Source organism: Trichosurus vulpecula, chromosome 8 (genome assembly GCF_011100635.1).
Source record: "Trichosurus vulpecula isolate mTriVul1 chromosome 8, mTriVul1.pri, whole genome shotgun sequence".
NCBI classification, from domain to species: Eukaryota; Metazoa; Chordata; class Mammalia; order Diprotodontia; family Phalangeridae; genus Trichosurus; species Trichosurus vulpecula.
The window spans coordinates 70725267-70743819 of NC_050580.1; the positions used below are offsets into that span (position 1 = coordinate 70725267).

General features: G+C 38.7%; 1 protein-coding gene across 1 annotated transcript in view; it reads left to right on the forward strand.

Moving 5' to 3' along the window:
* Positions 1–18553, forward strand: part of MYO9A (myosin IXA) — a 272260-nt gene that overhangs the window by 184143 nt on the left and 69564 nt on the right. Inside the window, exons 19-24 of the mRNA XM_036734161.1 lie at positions 117–197; positions 1776–1886; positions 3177–3299; positions 6971–7120; positions 12597–12916; positions 14811–16331. Coding sequence (XP_036590056.1) covers positions 117–197; positions 1776–1886; positions 3177–3299; positions 6971–7120; positions 12597–12916; positions 14811–16331 — 2306 coding nt within the window. The remainder of the gene's footprint in view (positions 1–116; positions 198–1775; positions 1887–3176; positions 3300–6970; positions 7121–12596; positions 12917–14810; positions 16332–18553) is intronic.

Sequence of the window (18553 nt, forward strand, 5' to 3'; positions counted from 1 at the left end):
TCCCTAGTTTCAGTTATTTATTCAGTATTATCATTTTAATATGTACTTTTGTATGTGTCATATACCATTTGCTAATCTGGACTGGAACATACTAAAAATGTTTTTTGGTTTTACAGGTATCTCTAAACAAGTTGATGGAGACACTTGGTCAAGCAGAACCATATTTTGTCAAATGCATTCGGTCTAATTCTGAAAAGGTAAAAATTTCTTGCAAGTACTGCCACACAGGCCAGCACAATCCATACCAAATTCCAAGATTTAATGTTATTATGAAAAGGGTCTGAGAAGGAAAAAAGCTTCCATTTCTGAAGGCAGTAAATGGTTTTAATGGACAATGCACCTGGCCTACATGCAGTTCTTTTAGCTTATATTAAATTTGACACTTTTCACTGATTAAAGTTTTAACAAAAATAATTATTTCTTCCACTAGGGCAGTGTTAAATATAGTAAAGAAAATCTTCACCTGGGATTGTGAACCTCTTTTAAAAAACATTTTGATAATTGTATTTCAGCATAATTGGTTTCCTTTGTAGTTCTTTGTATTTCATTTTATGTATTTAAAGACACTCTGAGAAGGGGCTTATAGGCCTCACCGGACTGCCCAAAGGGGCACAAGCCACAAAAAGGGTTCAGAACCCCTGGTGTAGTAGAAGGAGTGCCCGACTTGGAGGGAGGTAAGATCTGGGTTCAAGTTTTTTATTCACTAGGTGTGTGACTGTGGTCAAGTCACTTGTTTTCTCTGAACCCAGTTTCTTTCATGTGTATGCTTCCATGTACCTGTATGTCTACAGACATGCATATGTAAAACTGCAGGATCTTGTAATAGTTGTAGCTACCTTTTCTAATATTTTTAGATGTACAAAGTGTTTTACATGCTTTATATGATTTGATCCTCAAACAACCCAGTGAAGTAGATAATACAGATATTCTGGTGACATTTTCTAGATGAAGAAACTGGAAGTGACTTGCCCACGGTCTTATAACTATATATACATTTAACTCCTTCTATTAGTGCTCCAGCCATTTTTTTTCTTATTGCCTTTTGGTTGCCAGTAGCTTACATGGTATGTTTGGAATTATCCTATCATTATTAAAAATAGTAATAAAGAATAGTGAGAGGTCAGAGTCTCACAAGTCTCTCTTCTTCATGTCAAACAACATAATTGCTAAGACAGTAAAGAAGCAACAAATTCTCCATGTTGAAGAGTTGTTAGTTGTTATGATCTTTGAAGTTGCCCAGTGTGGGTTATAGACATCCACCTCACTGAAATGCATTGTGTGCCACTAATGAGTCTTGGTATGTAATTTATGTATTTTCTGTGAATATAAGAATTTTTATGGTCACTAATTCCATAGAGATAATGTGGCATAGTGACTAGTGATCTGATCTCCAAATCAGGAAGAGCTGGGTTCAAGTTCTAATTCTGGGTCAATCACCTAAGTTCTCCCTGCCCCAAGGAACTCTCTAAAATTACAAATTTCAGAGAAAATTCTAGCCTATGTTGATTGAGGGAGTTTCCTCATCTACTAATTCCTAATTCTAATGAAATCATAGATCCTATGAAATCACAGATCGAATTCTTACTAATTTCGTAACAATATTATAGGCAAAATGTATTTATTATTAAACAGCTGTTTGAACTTGCCTCTGTATAAGCCATTATACCAAAAAAATTTTAAATTACCTTTTTAGGTACATTTTAAAAGTCTGGGTTAAAGAGTTTGTATTTCACATAAGCCTTTGTTCTTTTTTTTTTTCCACTCTGTGTTTTTAGCTTCCTTTAAGATTCAGTGACCCATTGGTACTTAGACAGCTGCGTTACACGGGGATGTTGGAAACAGTCCGAATTCGGCAATCAGGATACAGCTGCAAATATTCTTTCCAGGTTAGGCCAGTCAGAGGCTCTTTTTGAGTTTAAAAAGTATGCTAATGTGTTTGCAAACATACAAATATGCATCTGTACCCCTTTTCCTTCATGTTTGTGCATGTTGGTTATTCATACACCCCCATATTTCTTATGTATCTCATTGTTTGTTACATATGTGGGCTTTGCATGTATGTATTCCTCCCTTTTTCTTTCTTTATCCCTGCTATTTGAAAATGGAAAAGGATAGGAAATATTAACTTCTACATGGTAGGAACTCTCTGTTTATGGTCATATAAGTATCTTTACTATGCTTGTATTATCAGTAATGCATTCCAATTCCCAGTTGTTATAAATTGTTCCTAAAATTTGGAAATACTTCATCTCTTTAGTCGGAAAACTCTTAATTTTCTATATTCTTGGTACTCTAAGGGTTAATAGAACTCAGTTAGATTTGCCTACCCAAATGTAAAGTATTTCATTCTTTGTATTCTTCTCAGTTTTCTGCATATGATTTTTCCTTGACTGACTGCCACACAACTGAAATCCAAAGCTTCTCTTTTAGTACAGCTGGCCTCCGCTGGTGCCATTACTGGGGGGGATCATATAGCTTTCTCCAGTCAGCTCTAATAGAGGCTTGAGTGTAACCGAGACCCTCTTAATCACTCTAGGCCTCAAAGCCTCATTCTTGCTCACACACTAACACCTGCCACATTAATTTATGTTTCTTTGAATACTGGTTATGGTAAAATTACTTTTTCAAGGTGTTGTAACATATTCTTTAAAATACTTTTTAGAAAAGCAGCATGATGTGGTAGAAGAGACTAGGACTTGGAAGGCCTGTGCTCTAATCTCAGCTCTTTGTAACTTTTAAGATTCACTCACCCTCTCGGCCTTGCTTTCCTTATCTCGAAAAGGAAGGCGTGTGCTAGATGATTTCCAGAGTCTCTCTTCGCTCTAAGTTTCTATCATTCTATCATTATCAAATACTGTAGTTACTACCTCCATCATCTTCCTAACTCTTAAGTTATTTTATTCCCAGGTATGTGCCCCTAGACTGGCTTTTTATGCTGTTTAAATTTAAAGGATAAATTGCAATTATGAACAATTTTCTTTCCCTCCCCACTACAGCCCTCAGAAATTGGCCACTAACATAGCTCGTGTAGGGTGTTCTTTGTGATAGTCATTGTAGAGTGCTGAGCACAGCGATTAGTACATAGGAGCACTATACAGATGTTAGTTGTTGTGTATGTTATTGTTTATTATTACTTTTATTATAGTTTTACCATTGTTTCTTTTTCATTTTTAAAGGATTTTGTGGACCATTTCCATGTTCTTCTCCAGCGTGACACTATTCCTTCAAAATATAACATCCAAGATTTCTTCAGGAAAATAAAGCTTAGTCCCAATAATTATCAAGTTGGAAAAACCATGGTAAATGCAGTGTGTTTATAGTTGATGTTACATAAAAACTGAGTTTATTTACATGTCTGAAAAAGCTTACCTGAATCATGCAGCATAATGGGCTCTAAAAGTCAGAGGAGGTATGGTCAAATTCTACTTCTGATGCTTTGTACCTACATGACCTTGGGCAAATGACCTCATCTCCCTGGACCTGTTTCCTCATTTATAAAATGAAGTGGTTGGACTAAATGTCCTCTGAGGTTCCTTACAGCTCTCAATCTGTGATCAGATGCAGCATACCATAAGAAAATTGATAGGGCAAAGGTCATCAGTTAATAATTGTAATAATGAAAAGCTCCACATCTTTATTTCCAATGGTCTGTGTTTCATAATGCACCACATATTCTACTGTTTTTACCTCAGATTTATCACGTCCAAAATAGTCTCTCCATTCGCTTTCCATTCACTCTTCCCAAGCTTCACATTCCTGTCTGTGATACCACCATTCTTTCATTATCCCTAAATAGAAGCTTGAAATCATGCTTTGTTCTGCCTTTTCCTTCCATTCCACATCAAATCTCTTGCTACATTGTCATTTATTTCTTGGAAATTCTCAGATTTTCTTCTTTTTCATTCTTGTTGTCACCAATGTAATCTGGAACCATGTTATCCCATATCCAGACTACTATGTTAGCTTTTTCAATGACTCGTCTGTCTCTAATATCCTTTACTCTCCAATTCTAAATAATACTAGGATAGTATTCTTAAAACCATGTTCTTAGAACCCCCCTATTGAAAGACCCACAGTAGCTCCCTATTGTATGTACATTTCATTACAAGCAAATTCCCTGGCCTGGTTTTCAAAGGCTTCCACAGTGTGGTATAATCGTTTCCATCCAGCCTAATTCCCCACTGCTTATCAAGAGGTAGTGTCTAATTCAGTCAGGCAGGGATGGTCAAATAAACTGAAGGGTATTTTTTTAAGGATAGGGGAGACATAGTGGTGTATAGGAGGCAGCAGGAAAGAGCTAATAGATAATGAGAGATTAAAGATAAGAGAGAGTTGGGGTGATGGTTGAAGCACTTGTTAGAAAAAAGAAGATGGAAAGAAGGAAGGAAACAAGCATTTATTAGATGCCTACTGTGGACCAGGCACTTTACTAAATGCTTTACAAATATTATCTCATTGCATTCTCACAACAAGCCTTACAGAGTAGGTGCTGTTATCACCCCCATTTTACAGTTGAGGAAACTGAGGCAGACAAAGGTAAGTGATTTTCCCAGGATCATACAATTGATAAGTTCCTGAGGCCAGATTTGAATTTAGGCCAACCTGAATCCAAGTCCAGGTTTCTCCATCTGCTACACTACATAGATGCCTAAGTAGGATCAAGAGTGTGTGTTCAGGGGTTGGCTTTGGTGAGGACGAGGAGGAAGGAAAAGTGCTGTGGGAGGCTTGAGGGAAGAAAAAATGTTAGGAATAGCCCCCAGAAAGTAGGATACTAAATTGATTAGGGGAGGAACATTGAATGATTTCCTTGCTGTGATGAGCTCCCAGTCCCTGCCCTCCAGGAGCTTACAGTCTTAAATAGGGTAATTTGTCCATAAAGAGGTAACTTAAGAGGAGAAGGCACTTCTTGCTGATAGTCCTGGGAAAGGCCTCCTCCATCAGGCAGGGACTGAAGAAGGAGATCTTTCCAGGCATAGAGGAAAGTAGGTGCTGACACAGGCACAAAAAATGAACCATCATGTGCAAGCAGCAGCACAGTCTACTATGGCAGGCCCACATTGGGCAGTAAGGTGTAAAAAGACTGGGGAGGCAGGAGGTGGTAAACAGTGTCTAATGTTTTACAGTGAGAAGTGAGGAGTGCTATGTCTAATGCAGGGTGAAAAATTTCAGGAAGAATTTTGATAGGCTGAAGTAGATCCAAGGGAAGGCAGTTTGGATGCTGAGGAGAAATCAAAGCTATGTGATAGGAGGGTAGGTTCAAGATGCTAATGATGGAATAGACTTAGTAGAACTATCACAGCGGGGGCCGAGCCAAGATGGCAGCTGGAAAGCAGGGACTTGCCTAGGGCTCTCCCCCAGGACCGTTTCCATTCCTACATGGAAAGATGATGCGTATAACTCATGAGACTTCAGTATTAGGGTAGCTGAAGGGAATGTACATACATGCATATGTATGTATGTGTGTATGTGTGTGTGTGTATATATATATATATATATATATATATAGAGAGAGAGAGAGAGAGAGAGAGAGAGAGCGTGCGAGAGCACACAGGGTGAGTTGAAGATGAAGGGAAGATATCTAAAAGAAATAAAATCAAATTAAGGGATGAGAGAGGAATATATTGAGAGAGGGAGAAAGGGAGAGATAGAATGGGGTAAATTATCTCACATAAAAGTGGCAAGAAAAAGCAGTTCTGTTGGGAGGGAAGAGGGGGCAGGTGAGGGGGAATGAGTGAATCTTGCTCCCATTGGATTTGACCTGAGGAGGGAATACCATACACACTCAATTGGGTATCTTACCCCACAGGAAAGAAGGAGGAAGGAGATCAAAAAGGGGGGTTGATAGAAGGGAGGGCAGATAAGGGGAGGAGGTAATCAAAAGCAAACACTTTTGAAAAGGGACAGGGTCAAGGGAGAAAATTGAATAAAGGGGGACAGGATAGGAGGGAGCAAAATATAGTTAGTCTTTCACGACATGAGTATTGTAGCAGGGTTTTGCATAATGATACACTGTGGCCTATGTTGAATTGCTTGCCTTCTTGGGAAGGGTGGTTGGGGAGGGGAGAGGGGAGAGAATTTGGAACTCAAAGTTTTAAAAGAAGGTGTTCAAAAAAAAGTTTTTGCATGCGACTAGGAAATAAGATATACAGGCAATGGGGCATAAACATCTATCTTGCCCTACAAAAAAGTAAGGGAAAAGGGGATTGGGGGGGGGGAGTGGGATGACAGAAGGGAGGGCTGACCCTTCAGGGGAACAGGGCAACCAAAATATATGCCATCTTGGAGTGGGGGGGAGGGTAGAAATGGGGAGAAAATTTGTAATTCAAACTCTTGTGAAAATTAATGCTGAAAACTGAAAACGCTAAATAAATAAATGATTAAAAAAATCACAGAGAGGATTCATGCTTTATGTACAGGTTAGAATCAGTGTCCTCTGAGATATATTTGAATGTTTAGGTTCTGCATTTCCATGTACACAGGACACAGTAAGGCACTAATAAGCAATGAATGATGACTGAGATGTAGTCCCTATATTATATGAGGTTATAAAGTAGTAAGAGGCATGAACAGTAACTTGGGATTCTTAGGATCACAGTTCTAGAGTTGGAAGGGATCTCAGAAGCTATCTGCTGCAACCCCCTAATTTTGCAGATAAGGACACTGAGGTCCAGGAAGGTTAAAGGATTTGCCCAAGGTCATGCAGGTAGTAAACAACAGAGGTAGAATTTGAAACCATATTCTCAGACTCCCAAAGTAATGTTCTTTCTATTGAACTAGGCTGTGAATGCAGCCAAGCACTGAAGGACATAGTATTATCATTAACTTACTGTTGATGGAGCAGCTTTGTGCATTGATAAGCATACCTATCAAACTGACTCACACCAAACCTCTTCTAGATGAAGTTTTGCAAGGTCACTTTTCCTGTGTCTACAAAGGTGACTTTCCTTGATCCTTTTCTTCCTTCTCTTAGGTGTTCCTTAAAGAACAAGAGCGCCAGCACTTACAGGACTTGCTGCATCAAGAAGTGCTCCAGCGGATTGTTCTATTGCAGCGATGGTTCCGGGCCATGCTTTCTAGACAGCATTTCCTCCATCTGAGGCAGGCAGTCATCATCCTACAGGTGAGAAAGACAGATCTTCCCAGGGCATTTGGCTAGTTTCATAATTTTTTTAGCTTTTATTTAGTATTTTATTTTTCCCCAGTTACATGGAAAAGCAATTCTTTACATTCATTTTTAAAACTTTGAGTTCCATATTCTCTCCTTCCCTCCCCTCCTTCCACCCCCGTTGAGAGGGCAAGCAATTCAGTTATACATGTGTAGTTCATGCAAAACATATCCATAATAGTCATGTTGTGAAAGAAGACATAGACAAGAAAAAACACACTCATGAAAAATAAAGTTTTTAAAAAAATATGCTTCACTCTGTATTCTGACACCATCAGTTCTTTCTCTGGGGATAGATAGCATTTTTTTATCATAAGTCCTTCAGAGCTGTCTTGGATTGTTGTTTTGATGAGAATAGCTAAGTCATTCCTGGCTGATCATCTTACAGTATTGCTGCGCAGTAGTACATTTCACTTTGCATCAGCCCTTGCAAGTCTTTCCAGGTTTTTTCCGAGAACATCCTGCTCATCATTTCTTATACTATTATAGTATTCCATCATAATCGCAGACCACAGCTTGTTCAGCCATTCCCCACTTCTAATTCTTTACTCCCAGTAAAGAGCTGCTATAAATATTTCTATACAAAATAGGTCCTTTTTCTTTTTGATTTTTTACCTCTTTTGGGATACAGACCTAGTAGTGGTATTGCTAGGTCAAAGGGTACGCATGCCCTTTGGACATAGTTCCAAATTGCTCTACAGAATGGTTGAACCAGTTTCAACTCCACCAACAGTGCATTAAAGTCACATTTTTCCCACGTTCCCTACATTTGTCATTTACCTTTCCTGTCTTATTAGCCAGTCTAGTACCTCAGAATTGTTTTAATTTGCATTTCTCCACTCAGTAGTGAGAGTATTTTTTCATATGCCTATAGAAAGCTTTGATTACTTCATCTGAAAACTGTCACATCTTTTGATCATTTATCATTTCGGGGAATGGCTCTTTATTTTTATAAATTTGACTCAGTTCTCTACTTTTGAGAAATGAAGCCTTGTCAGGGAAACTTGCTTCAAATTTTTTTTCTGTTACTACTGCTAACTGTACTTCCCTCCGTCCTATGCCCCTCGTTCCATTTATTCTATTCTTTTTCTCCTTTCACCCTATTCCTCCTCAAAAGTGTTTTGCTTTTGACTACCCCTTCCCCCAGTGCGCCCTTCCTTCTATCATCTCCTCCTTTCTCTTATTCCCTTCCCCTCCTGCTTTCCTGTAGAGTAAGTAAGGTAAATTTCTATACCCAATTGAGTGTGCATGTTAGTCCCTCTTTGAGTCAGTTCTGATGAGAGTAAGGTTCTCTCACTCTACCTCACCTCCCCCCACCTTCCCCTCCACTTGCCTCTTTTATGTGACATAATTTACCCTATTCTACTTCTCCCCTGCTCTTTCTCCCAGTACATTCCTCTCTCACCCCTAATTTTATATTTTAGATATCATCCCTTCATATTCAGCTCACACCTGTGCCCTCTGTCTATATATGCTCTAACTGCCCTAATAATAAGAAAACTCTTATGAGTTAAAATATCATATTTCCATGTAGGAATGTAAACAGTTTTAAATTATTAAGGCCTTTATGACTTTCCTTTCCTTTTTACCTTTTTATGCTTCTCTTTTTCTATTCAGCTTTGGTTTTTTCATCTTGAATGCTTGAAAGTCTTCTATCTCATTTAGTGTTCATTTTTCCCCTATAGGATTATACTCCGTTTTGCTGGGTAGGTGATTCTTAGTTGTAATTCTATCTCCTTTGTCCTTCAGAATATCGTATTCCAAGCCCTCCAATCCTTTAACGTAGAAGGTGCTAAATCTTTTGTTATCCTGACTATGGCTCCATAATACTTGATTTGTTTCTTTCGGACTGCTTGCAGTGTTTTCTCCTTGACCTAGGAGCTGTAGAATTTGGCTGTAATATTTCTGGGAGTTCTCATTTTGGGATCTCTTTCAGGAAGTGATTGGTGGATTATTATTTGCATTTCTATTTTACTTTCTGGTTCCAGAATATCAGGGTAGTTTTCCTTGAATAATTTCTTGAAAGATAATGTCTATGCCTTTTTTTTTTATCATGGCTGTCAGGTAGTGCAATAATTTTTAAATTCTCTCTCCAGGCTCTATTTTCCAGGTCAGTTGTTTTTCCGGTGAGATATTTCACATTGTCTTCTATTTTCATTCTTTTGGTTTTGTTTCATTGTTTCTCGATTTCTCATAGAGTCATTGGCTTCCATTTGCTCCAATCTGATTTTTAAGAAATTATTTTCTTCAGTGATCTTTTGGACCTCCTTTTCCATTTGGCTGGTTCTGCTTTTTAAGGCATTCTTCTCCTCATTAGATTTTTGGACTTCTTTTAGCATTTGGCCTAGTCTGTTTTTTTAAGGTGTTGCTTTCTTTAGTATTTTTTGTGTCTCCTTTACCAAGTTGTTGGCTTGTTTCTCATGATTTTCTTGTATCAGCTATATTTCTCTTCCCAATTTTTCCTCTACCTCTCTTGCTTGATTTTCAGAATCTTTTTTGAGCTCTTCTATGGCCTGAGACCAATTCATATTTTTCTTGGAGGCTTTGGATATAGGATCTTTGACTTTGTTGTTTTCTTCTGTGTGTTTTCATCTTCATTGTCACCATAGTAACTTCTATGGTCAGAATTTTTTCTTTCTTTTGCTCATTTTCCCAGCCTATTAGTTGACTTTTAAGTCTTTGTTAAAGTAGGACTGTGCTTCCAGTGTGGAGGGTGCACTGTCCCAAGCTTCAGGGGTTTTGTGCAGCTGTTTTCAGAGATACTTCTAGGGACCTGTAAGTTTTCAGTTCTGGTATGATCTAAAGAGAGGCATTTATTTACTACTCTCCTGGCCTGTGCTCTGGTCTGTGAGTGACCACAAGTACTCTTTTATGCCCTGGAACTGTTGTGCTAGTGCCTCCTTCTTGCCCTGGGACTACCTCCCAGGTGTGTGACTCTGATCTGTGTCTGGGCAAAACAACAGAGTCTTTCCTCAGTGCCAGCAAAGAGACCCCTGTAACCTCCTTCTGACCAGTGGTTCAACCCCCTTACTGTGTGTGGGCTGAGGTATCCAGAAACTGCAGCTGCCACTGCTGATTCAGCCACTCCCAAGGCCTGCTCCAGGTTTGTTGGGGCCAGGGCTGTGCTGGCATGGCCTGTGCTAGACTGAGCTCCTCTCTCACCCAGTGCAGTGGACCTTTCCTGCTCACCTTCCAAGTTGTCTTTGGCTGGTAATTTGTTTCACTCCATCTTTTTGTGGGTTCTGCTGTTCTAGAATTTATGTAGAGTCATTTTTAAAGGTATTTGGATGGGTTTGGTGGAGAGCTCAGGGGAGTCTCTGCCTTTAAGAACAGGAGCTTTGACTCTGAGACCATTTTTACAAGCAATGTGCCTTATATAATTACCATTAGCAACAAAGGGACATGAGACATTTGATGACTCATGTATTTTTGTATTTGATGATTCATGTATTTTTATTTAAATTTTTTTCTAAATGATATTTTAGAATTAGAAAGCATGGAATTCTTCCTATATGTTGTTTTAGATGTTAGTGATATTGTTCTTCACAGGGTCTTCTTTTCTCTTTTTGCTGGAGCATCATCAGATTGTTTATTCCCAAAGATGCACCATTTCTTGCCTGTTACACTCATTCTGGAAAATGCACAGAAATGTCAGTCAGTCAATGGATCAATACTCTAGTACTAGTCTAGCACTAGTGCCGGGTATTCTGTTCAGCTGAATGGGTAGTGAAGTATCCTTATTGCAGATCTTATCATCACTCGTGTATATGATAATGTAGGGATTTTTTTAAAGTTATTTTAGATTCTGTTTTATGGACCTAGTGACAAATTATATGTCTTTTGTCTGAGGACCAGCATAGCGAAGCTCAGAGATACTCAGCTTTAGGTAGATTTCTAAGTGACAAGTTTGTGGCTTCTCTTAAAGACCATGCATTAAGTTGTAGAGGTATTACAACAATATGTATCAGTAAAAGGAGTACACACTTCTCCCCCCCACCAGTGAAATTATAGGTCTTCAAAGTACTGAATTATTTTTAATCCTATGAGATTTCCTATTACGGGAATAATTTTAAACAGTAATTTTTAAGAATGAGGTGTAATTTATTCTGTCATGCAATGGAAAACACAGTGAATTTAAAATAAGTCTTGGGTTCTAACCCTCACTCTCCTGCTCAGTACCTAAGTTGTCTTGGGCAAGTCACCTCTTTAGGTCTTATTTCTTCATCTGTAAAACAAGGTCGATGGACTAGATGACCCCTAGGGTTCCTTCTAAGTTTGTTTAAATCAAAGATCCTTTGAACAACAATAATAATAATAATAATAACAGTAATAAACAGTAATAATAGGTAGCATTTATAGAGCCCTTTAAGGTGTGCAAAGTATTATCTATAGTTTTCTCTTTTGATTCTCATGACAACCCTATGAAATAAGTCCTGTTATTATCCCTGTCTTACAGATGGGAAAACTGAGACTGATTAGAGGGTAATTGATTTACCCAGGGTCACACATCTAAGAAGTGTTTCTGGCAAGATTGGAACCCAGATCTTTTTGACTCTAGGCCCAGGGCTTCATCCACCACACCACTTAATTTCCTTTGAATATGTCCCCTTATTTGGCTACCCCTTTTCTCTACCTGGCAAGGTACAAACTGATGTTCACAGCACCTTTCAATTCTTTTCCTAGGAGGTAAATGGAATAAGGGATACGTTTTAACTGCTATAGAACTTACTTTAAAATATGCTCATTACTTCTCCACGAAGTTCCTTTGAATTCCTGTTTAAAACATTGTGTCAGGAGCTGAAAATGCAAAGGCAAAAAATCGAAACTTTATTCTCAAGGATTTCACATTCTTTGGGGTGATACCACATGTCCACAGATAAGAAAATACAAGGGAGAGACCCTAAACTGGATAGGAAGGAAAAAAATGCAACTCTGTTCCAAAGAACTGTATTACAGGGACTTCATCATTTAGTATGACATGAATCTGAACTAGCCAGCAGTTTCTTGCTTGAAGGGGTCAACTCCCAATTTGAGGCAAATAAAAGGAAACAGTCTATCAACAGACTTTTCTGTGACAACAAATAGAATGTGGAGAAATAAGGTGTACCAGGTGAGTAATGTCATCCAGAAGACCATGTGGCGTAGAATATCAGTGCTCAGGTCATGGCCTGGTGGATGTACCATAGCAGAATGTGAAAAGAGGGTCTCATTTTTGTAAAGAGAAAATACCTGTATTAAAACCAACGTGACACCTTACACAATGTAATAGGCTACATTATTCTTACCTCTTAACATTATATTTTTGAGCATCTCCACAAAAGAGGAGTGAATTAGACAGCTCATCCAAAGCCAGTGCTAGTAATCCTGATTTTCAGAGCTTTTAGTCTAGTGTGAGATAATCTTACAGCATGTACTGTTGGGTCTTTTGTAGCGATCCTGGCGAAATTACTTGAGTAGGAAACATGACGAACGCAGAAATGTCCAGGTTGATGCTCTGGTTCTGAATAACGCAGCAACTGTTCTCCAGGCTGCTTGGAGGGCTTACTGGGGGAGGCGGCAGTACCTGCAGATGCGAGCAGCAGCCTCCGTCATTCAAGAAACTTGGCGGGAGCACTGCAGACGAAGACATGCTGCTGCCACCCGCATACAGGCAGGATGGAGAGGCTACTGGAAAAGCAAACTATACAAGGAACAAAGAAACAAAATTATCCTGTTACAGGCAGCATGCCGAGGATTCAGAGCCAGGCAAAGGTAATATTTGCAGCCAGTTAAGGTAAACCAGTAAAGAAAAAAGATGGGTGACCTGTTGTTTCTAGAAGCCTAGGCACACTTGCTAGTGTGTAGAACACCCTTCAGATGAGATCTGTATTTCCCAAGCCTAGGGTTGGATTAGGCTGCTTAATTAGAAAGTCGCAATAGAATATCTCAGTCTCAAAAATGGTTTTAGTACCTTCCTGGTAATATTTATACATATACCATAAGCTATGTATTTTTCTAAATTCCAACTGAGAGCTTGGATTTTACTTTAAATTCTCAGGAGATACAATATTGGTTTAGGTAATTTTGATCTGGACCCAGATTTAATCCATATAGAGAGGTCCTAGTGTGTGGAGATACACTCCACTGATTCAGGTTAGCTATTTGTCTACAACTTAAAGTCTTAGTTTCCCACAAGTCAAAAAGCTAGTATGTTTCAGAGGCAGCACTTGGATTCGGATCTTCTGACTTAAAGGCTAGCCACCTGTCCATTCTGCCTTGCAGGTCTTAATATAACCTGTACTTTTCCCCAAAATCTGGCTTGTATAAAATCTCAGGACATCTCTTAATTGTTCTCTTCATACCACAAAGCTTAAATTTCATTGGTGTCCCCAGACACAACCCTTTCCCCATTAGACGACAGAAAAACTGAAGGAAGCAATGCCAGACAACTCCTGCCACTGAGGAAGCAAACTGCAGGAGATCAGGGCTCCCAGGGGCATGCTTTCTGCAACTACCTCCATCACTGTCCTCAGGTCTTTTCAAGAAAGGAATACATTACTGAGAAGTCTATGAAGTCTCCTCTGCATCCCCAAGTATGGAAGAGGTTTCTAGGATTGAGAGATAGAGGGTTTCTCCTCACGGTTTGTACTTTACTGTGTGGCTCAGGTTCCACCTGCCACTTGTAAAGGTGGATGAGCCTTGCAGCTGCACAAGGGGCTCCAGGAAGTTCCTTGTCAAAACAAGGAAAGAAGGAATTGGTGAGGAAGCCCATGGAACAGTGTGGGGGCTAGGCTCTCTGACTGAGGGAAGAGACGGTCTGAAGTAGTATGGGAGGACCAGACTGATTTTCCATTCTGAATTTCTCAGCTTAAGGTCTCTTTAACTTAATATGATCTTTATTTCTGTGTGTGTGTGTGTGTGTGTGTGTGTGTGTGTGTGTGTGTAAGAAGTCTGTTTATTCACTTTTACTAAATGTTAGAGATTTCTTTCAAAAATATCTATTTTGTTTTTTAACATGGTAATTTTGCATGTTTTAAGTATTTACATATATGTATGTATACATGTCTGTGTATTTCCATTTAAATTATGGTTTAATTGAAAAAAATGATACACCAGGTATAAGACTTGGTTTTTAAGTCCAGTTTTTCTTACTTAACTGCATTATCTTGGGCTAGTTATTTCCACTCCCTCTGCCTCAGTTTACTTCTTTGTAAAAATGAAGGCTTTGGGATAATGATTCCCCCAAAAGATGAAGAAGTCAAAAAGAGTGTCATTGAAATTTTTTAAAAATACACAGAAGAGAGCATAAAAAAGCTTAAAAGAGATCCAGGCCAGTAATAAAATTGTGAAACCGTGTTAAATTCATTCTGTACTTTTTTTAAAACCACAAGTAATACATTCAGTTTCATATACAGCCTTTTGCTGTTCTTTATTTTATATGAAAATGATCATGTTAATATTCATCAAATTTAGTACTAAAAAAAATTTGGTTTGGGTTTGTTTTTTTTTACAAGCTTGTTGAACCAAATAATCACTAACATTTTATCAGTCTGGGGTCACATTTTAGAGATACCGCCTCTATTTTAACCAATACTGTTTATCCTCTATCCAGTTGGGGCCAAAATAGGATTCAGAAAATTCATGTTATATTTCTGTTTTTATATAGATTTAGAGCTTTGAAAGAACAGAGATTAAAAGAAACTAAATTGAAAAATGGATTAGCAATTAAAGACAATGCTCTAGAGATTTGGGGTTCAGACCCTTCCAAATGGGAAGACGAAGCATTTGAAGAAAGGATGAAAGCTGTAGAAGAATACAAATTTGTAATTAATCGGATCAGCCATGCCAACTCAGTGGACGTTTCTGGGGACTCACCATGCAAACAGCAAGAGAGAGCTGTTAGCCAAAGTAGCATAGACTTGGAGCAAGATGTAGTTGTAAGACAGAGACGCAAGTCATTAGAAGACCTCAGTCAAAAAAAAGTAGGACGAGCAAAAAGAGAGAGCCGGAGAATGCGTGAATTGGAGCAAGCAATATTTAGTTTAGAATTGCTGAAGGTCCGTGGTGGGATTTCTCCTTCAGAAGAGCGTAGATGGTCCACAGAACTGATTTCCGAGGGCCTACAGTCATCACAAGGAACCCCTGAGAGTGAAAGTTCTCAGGGAAGCTTAGAACTCTTGAATTTTGAGGAGACTCCAAAAAACAAACTAGAGTCAGTGTTTTCAAATGAAGGAGACTTACAGATTCCCTCACCTAAGGCACAGAAACCTTTACCCCATGATTCAAATTTTGATTTACAAGAGAATGCCCCCATAGTATCAGATGAGAATAGTAATATATTTGTTAGAAAGAGGACACCCTCCAATTCAGAGTTCTCAGAGAGTGTTTCCATGAAAGACAAGACAGGCTATGATTCTCAGATCATTACCTGTAAGCCACCATTGAGAGAGTCCTTCATCCCAAATAGTCTTCCAACTTTCTATATACCACCACAAGATCCTACGAAAGTAAGTCCTGAGCTTGGGGCAAGTACTTTAAAAAATACAGTTTTGGGAAGTGAAGAAAAGCCAGGAACAGCTTTTACCTTGGACACAAACAGACAAAGCAGAAAATACCACTTCGCTGAGGAAGGCAGACAAGTGGCTACTGCTTCCATGAAAAATACTGACTTTTCTAATGCTGTACTGAAGAAGTTAGAAAGGCTAAACATGGAAAAAGAAGAAAGACAAAAGCAGTTGCAGCAACAAAATGAAAAAGAAATGATGGAACAGATTCGTCAGCAGAAGGACATTCTGGAAAGGGAGCGAAAAGCCTTCAAAAATTTTGAGACACCATGGAAAACAGGAGAATCTTTGCTGACAAAGCCTGTCCGACCATCAAAGCAAACAGTTGAAAGGCCTCAGTCTCTCCTCATAAACCCTACAAACAAGGAAGAACAGAATGTGCCAGGACCTTTGTCAGTAACAATTAAAGGCCTCACTGTTACCCCTGATCAACCAGTTCAAAAGGACCGACCTGTCACCATGTTCTTTGAAGGTAAAGAAAGCCAAAGCCAGCCTGGTATTTCACAGGTCGGGACTGATGAGTGGAACACTAAATTGAATGTAGCTTCCAAGGGGCTGCATTCCCAGGAGGCAAGGACCAAAGCTATTTTCTTCACACCAAAAGACCATTTGGGTCCTTCACAGTAAGTGAAATATTTATTTGATTTTATACTAGAATCCTCCTTGAATATTGATTGCCCATGCTCAAACACAGGTCTGATGATATCACTCCCCTGCTTAGTGAAGTCCACTGGTTCCTTTAGGCATTTCCTCTGGCATTTAAGGCACCATACCACCTGTCTTCAGCCTGCCTTCCCAGCTCTCCTTTACATTACTTCTTTTCATATTCCCTAGGAACCCTTCACACTAGCCACATGACCCTCCCTGTCTCTAGGTCTACAGTGCCCTCCTTCCTGACCTGTGCTTTTTAGAATCCTTATTGTCCTTCATTGCTAAACTGCCTTCCATACGAAACCTTTTGTGATCCACTTTCCTCCCCAAAAGCTAGTTCCCTCTTCCCGTCACAAAATTTATTTTGTATATACATTTATATGTAAGTTGTATCTCCTCTAGTAGAATATAAGCTCCTTGAGTCTACAGACTGTTTCATTTTTGCTTTTGTATTCTCAGCACCTAGCTAGGTGCCTCACACATAAATAAGGCAGTTTACCCAGTAGAGCAAATTCTGTTTAAAAACCTGTTGGTTAAACAGGTCACCTAAAGGTAGCTATCCATCACTAACCAGTTAGAAACTCTAGGCCAAGGCCAGCCCAAGGATGTCATAAGTGTTGTTAATGTATTTAACACTCTTAACAGCACATAGGCCTCCATCAGCTTGAAATTTGAAAAAGGCTAATAGGGTTTGCCATGGCTTGTGGCATATACGTGGTCTTTACAAATTCCCTAAGTTCTTTGCAGTTTTAATAACTTACAAGTATGAATTTTAAAACCTCAAGTGGTATTTAAAATCAATATTAAAATTTTGGACAATTACCCAGACATCTGCAGTGGGCTTATTCAAAATTGTATTAAAATGAAAAAAGGGCATAGTAGATGAGAAGGTAAGTCATATGCTGTGGATAATGATATTGAAGTAGTCTATATCATCTACAAAAAGAATACTGAATTTACCTTTAAATATCATTCTCAGGTACAACTAGACTTACTAAAATTTTTAAAGTTACAAATGTTAAATCTATGCAAGGCTCCTTGTAAGGAGCCTATATGTTAATAGAATGTTCTTGTGTCTCCCAGCTTTTCTGGCTGTGAAATGCCAAAAAGTTATGATGGTATTCCTTATGCAGCCCAGCCATAGTTCAGCCACACTTGTAGAAACTGAGTTATAATCTGTTAGGAAGCAGCTAGACTATTCAAAAAAACTTCGTTGCAGTACAGCGGAAAGAGCACTGGATCTGTAGTCAGAGACCTGGGTTCACATCTCTCTTCTGCTTTCTGTTATTAGTAAGTCACTTAAGTCTCTGGGCTTCAATTCTTCATCTACAAAATGAGGGGGGCAGGACTAAACTTTTTTTGGTCCGTTCTCCTCCAAAGTCTGTGATTCTATTATGGGCCTACTATGGACCACTAAGATGACACTAAATTATTTCTCATAGGCTGATTCTCAGTACTGCTTTTTCTCTAGCCTCTCCCCACCCTCAAAACCCCCCAGGTGTTTTGCTTAAAGCAGACAAATTGAATTGTTACAAATTGAATTGACAGGTGACTATCCGATGTTTGAAACTGAAATATGGTGGAACTTAATGACCACCTGAGGTTTGTTTTTTCTTTTTGTTTTTCAGCCCTGTGCTTTAGGGATTATCCGTTATAGTTTCATTCATAAAGATGCTGATAGACAAAAGAAACAGATTTTTGGAAAGTACCTGGACACAGTTTCATGTCATTACATATTAGTTTATTCTCTCTAAATACCAGAAATACTCCTGTTTGACCATACAACAACTTCTTTGGTTCAATACCATGTATTTCATTAATTTGGGATGGAATAGGTTTGAGTATGGAATATTTCAAAAGCACCTTTAAGTAGTCTTTTCATCACTTTTCCAAGCTAAAATCATGTAAATCCACTAAGTCTCTTTTATTTTATCTCCTCAGACAGTTGCTTAACTTAGAAAGAATATGTTGTATGAAAGTATTTTGAAAATAATTTATACTACAAATCTCTAGTTCCTGAAATAATAGCATAAGAGAGTTGGGTATTTCATGGAATCATAAAAATCTTAGAGGTAAAAGGGACTTTAGCAGTCAATTTACAGAGGAGGATACTGAAAGAGTAAGTGAGTTGCTACATGGCTATTTAATGACAGAGCTGTGTCTAGAGTTATCAAAGTCAAAACGCTAACATTTT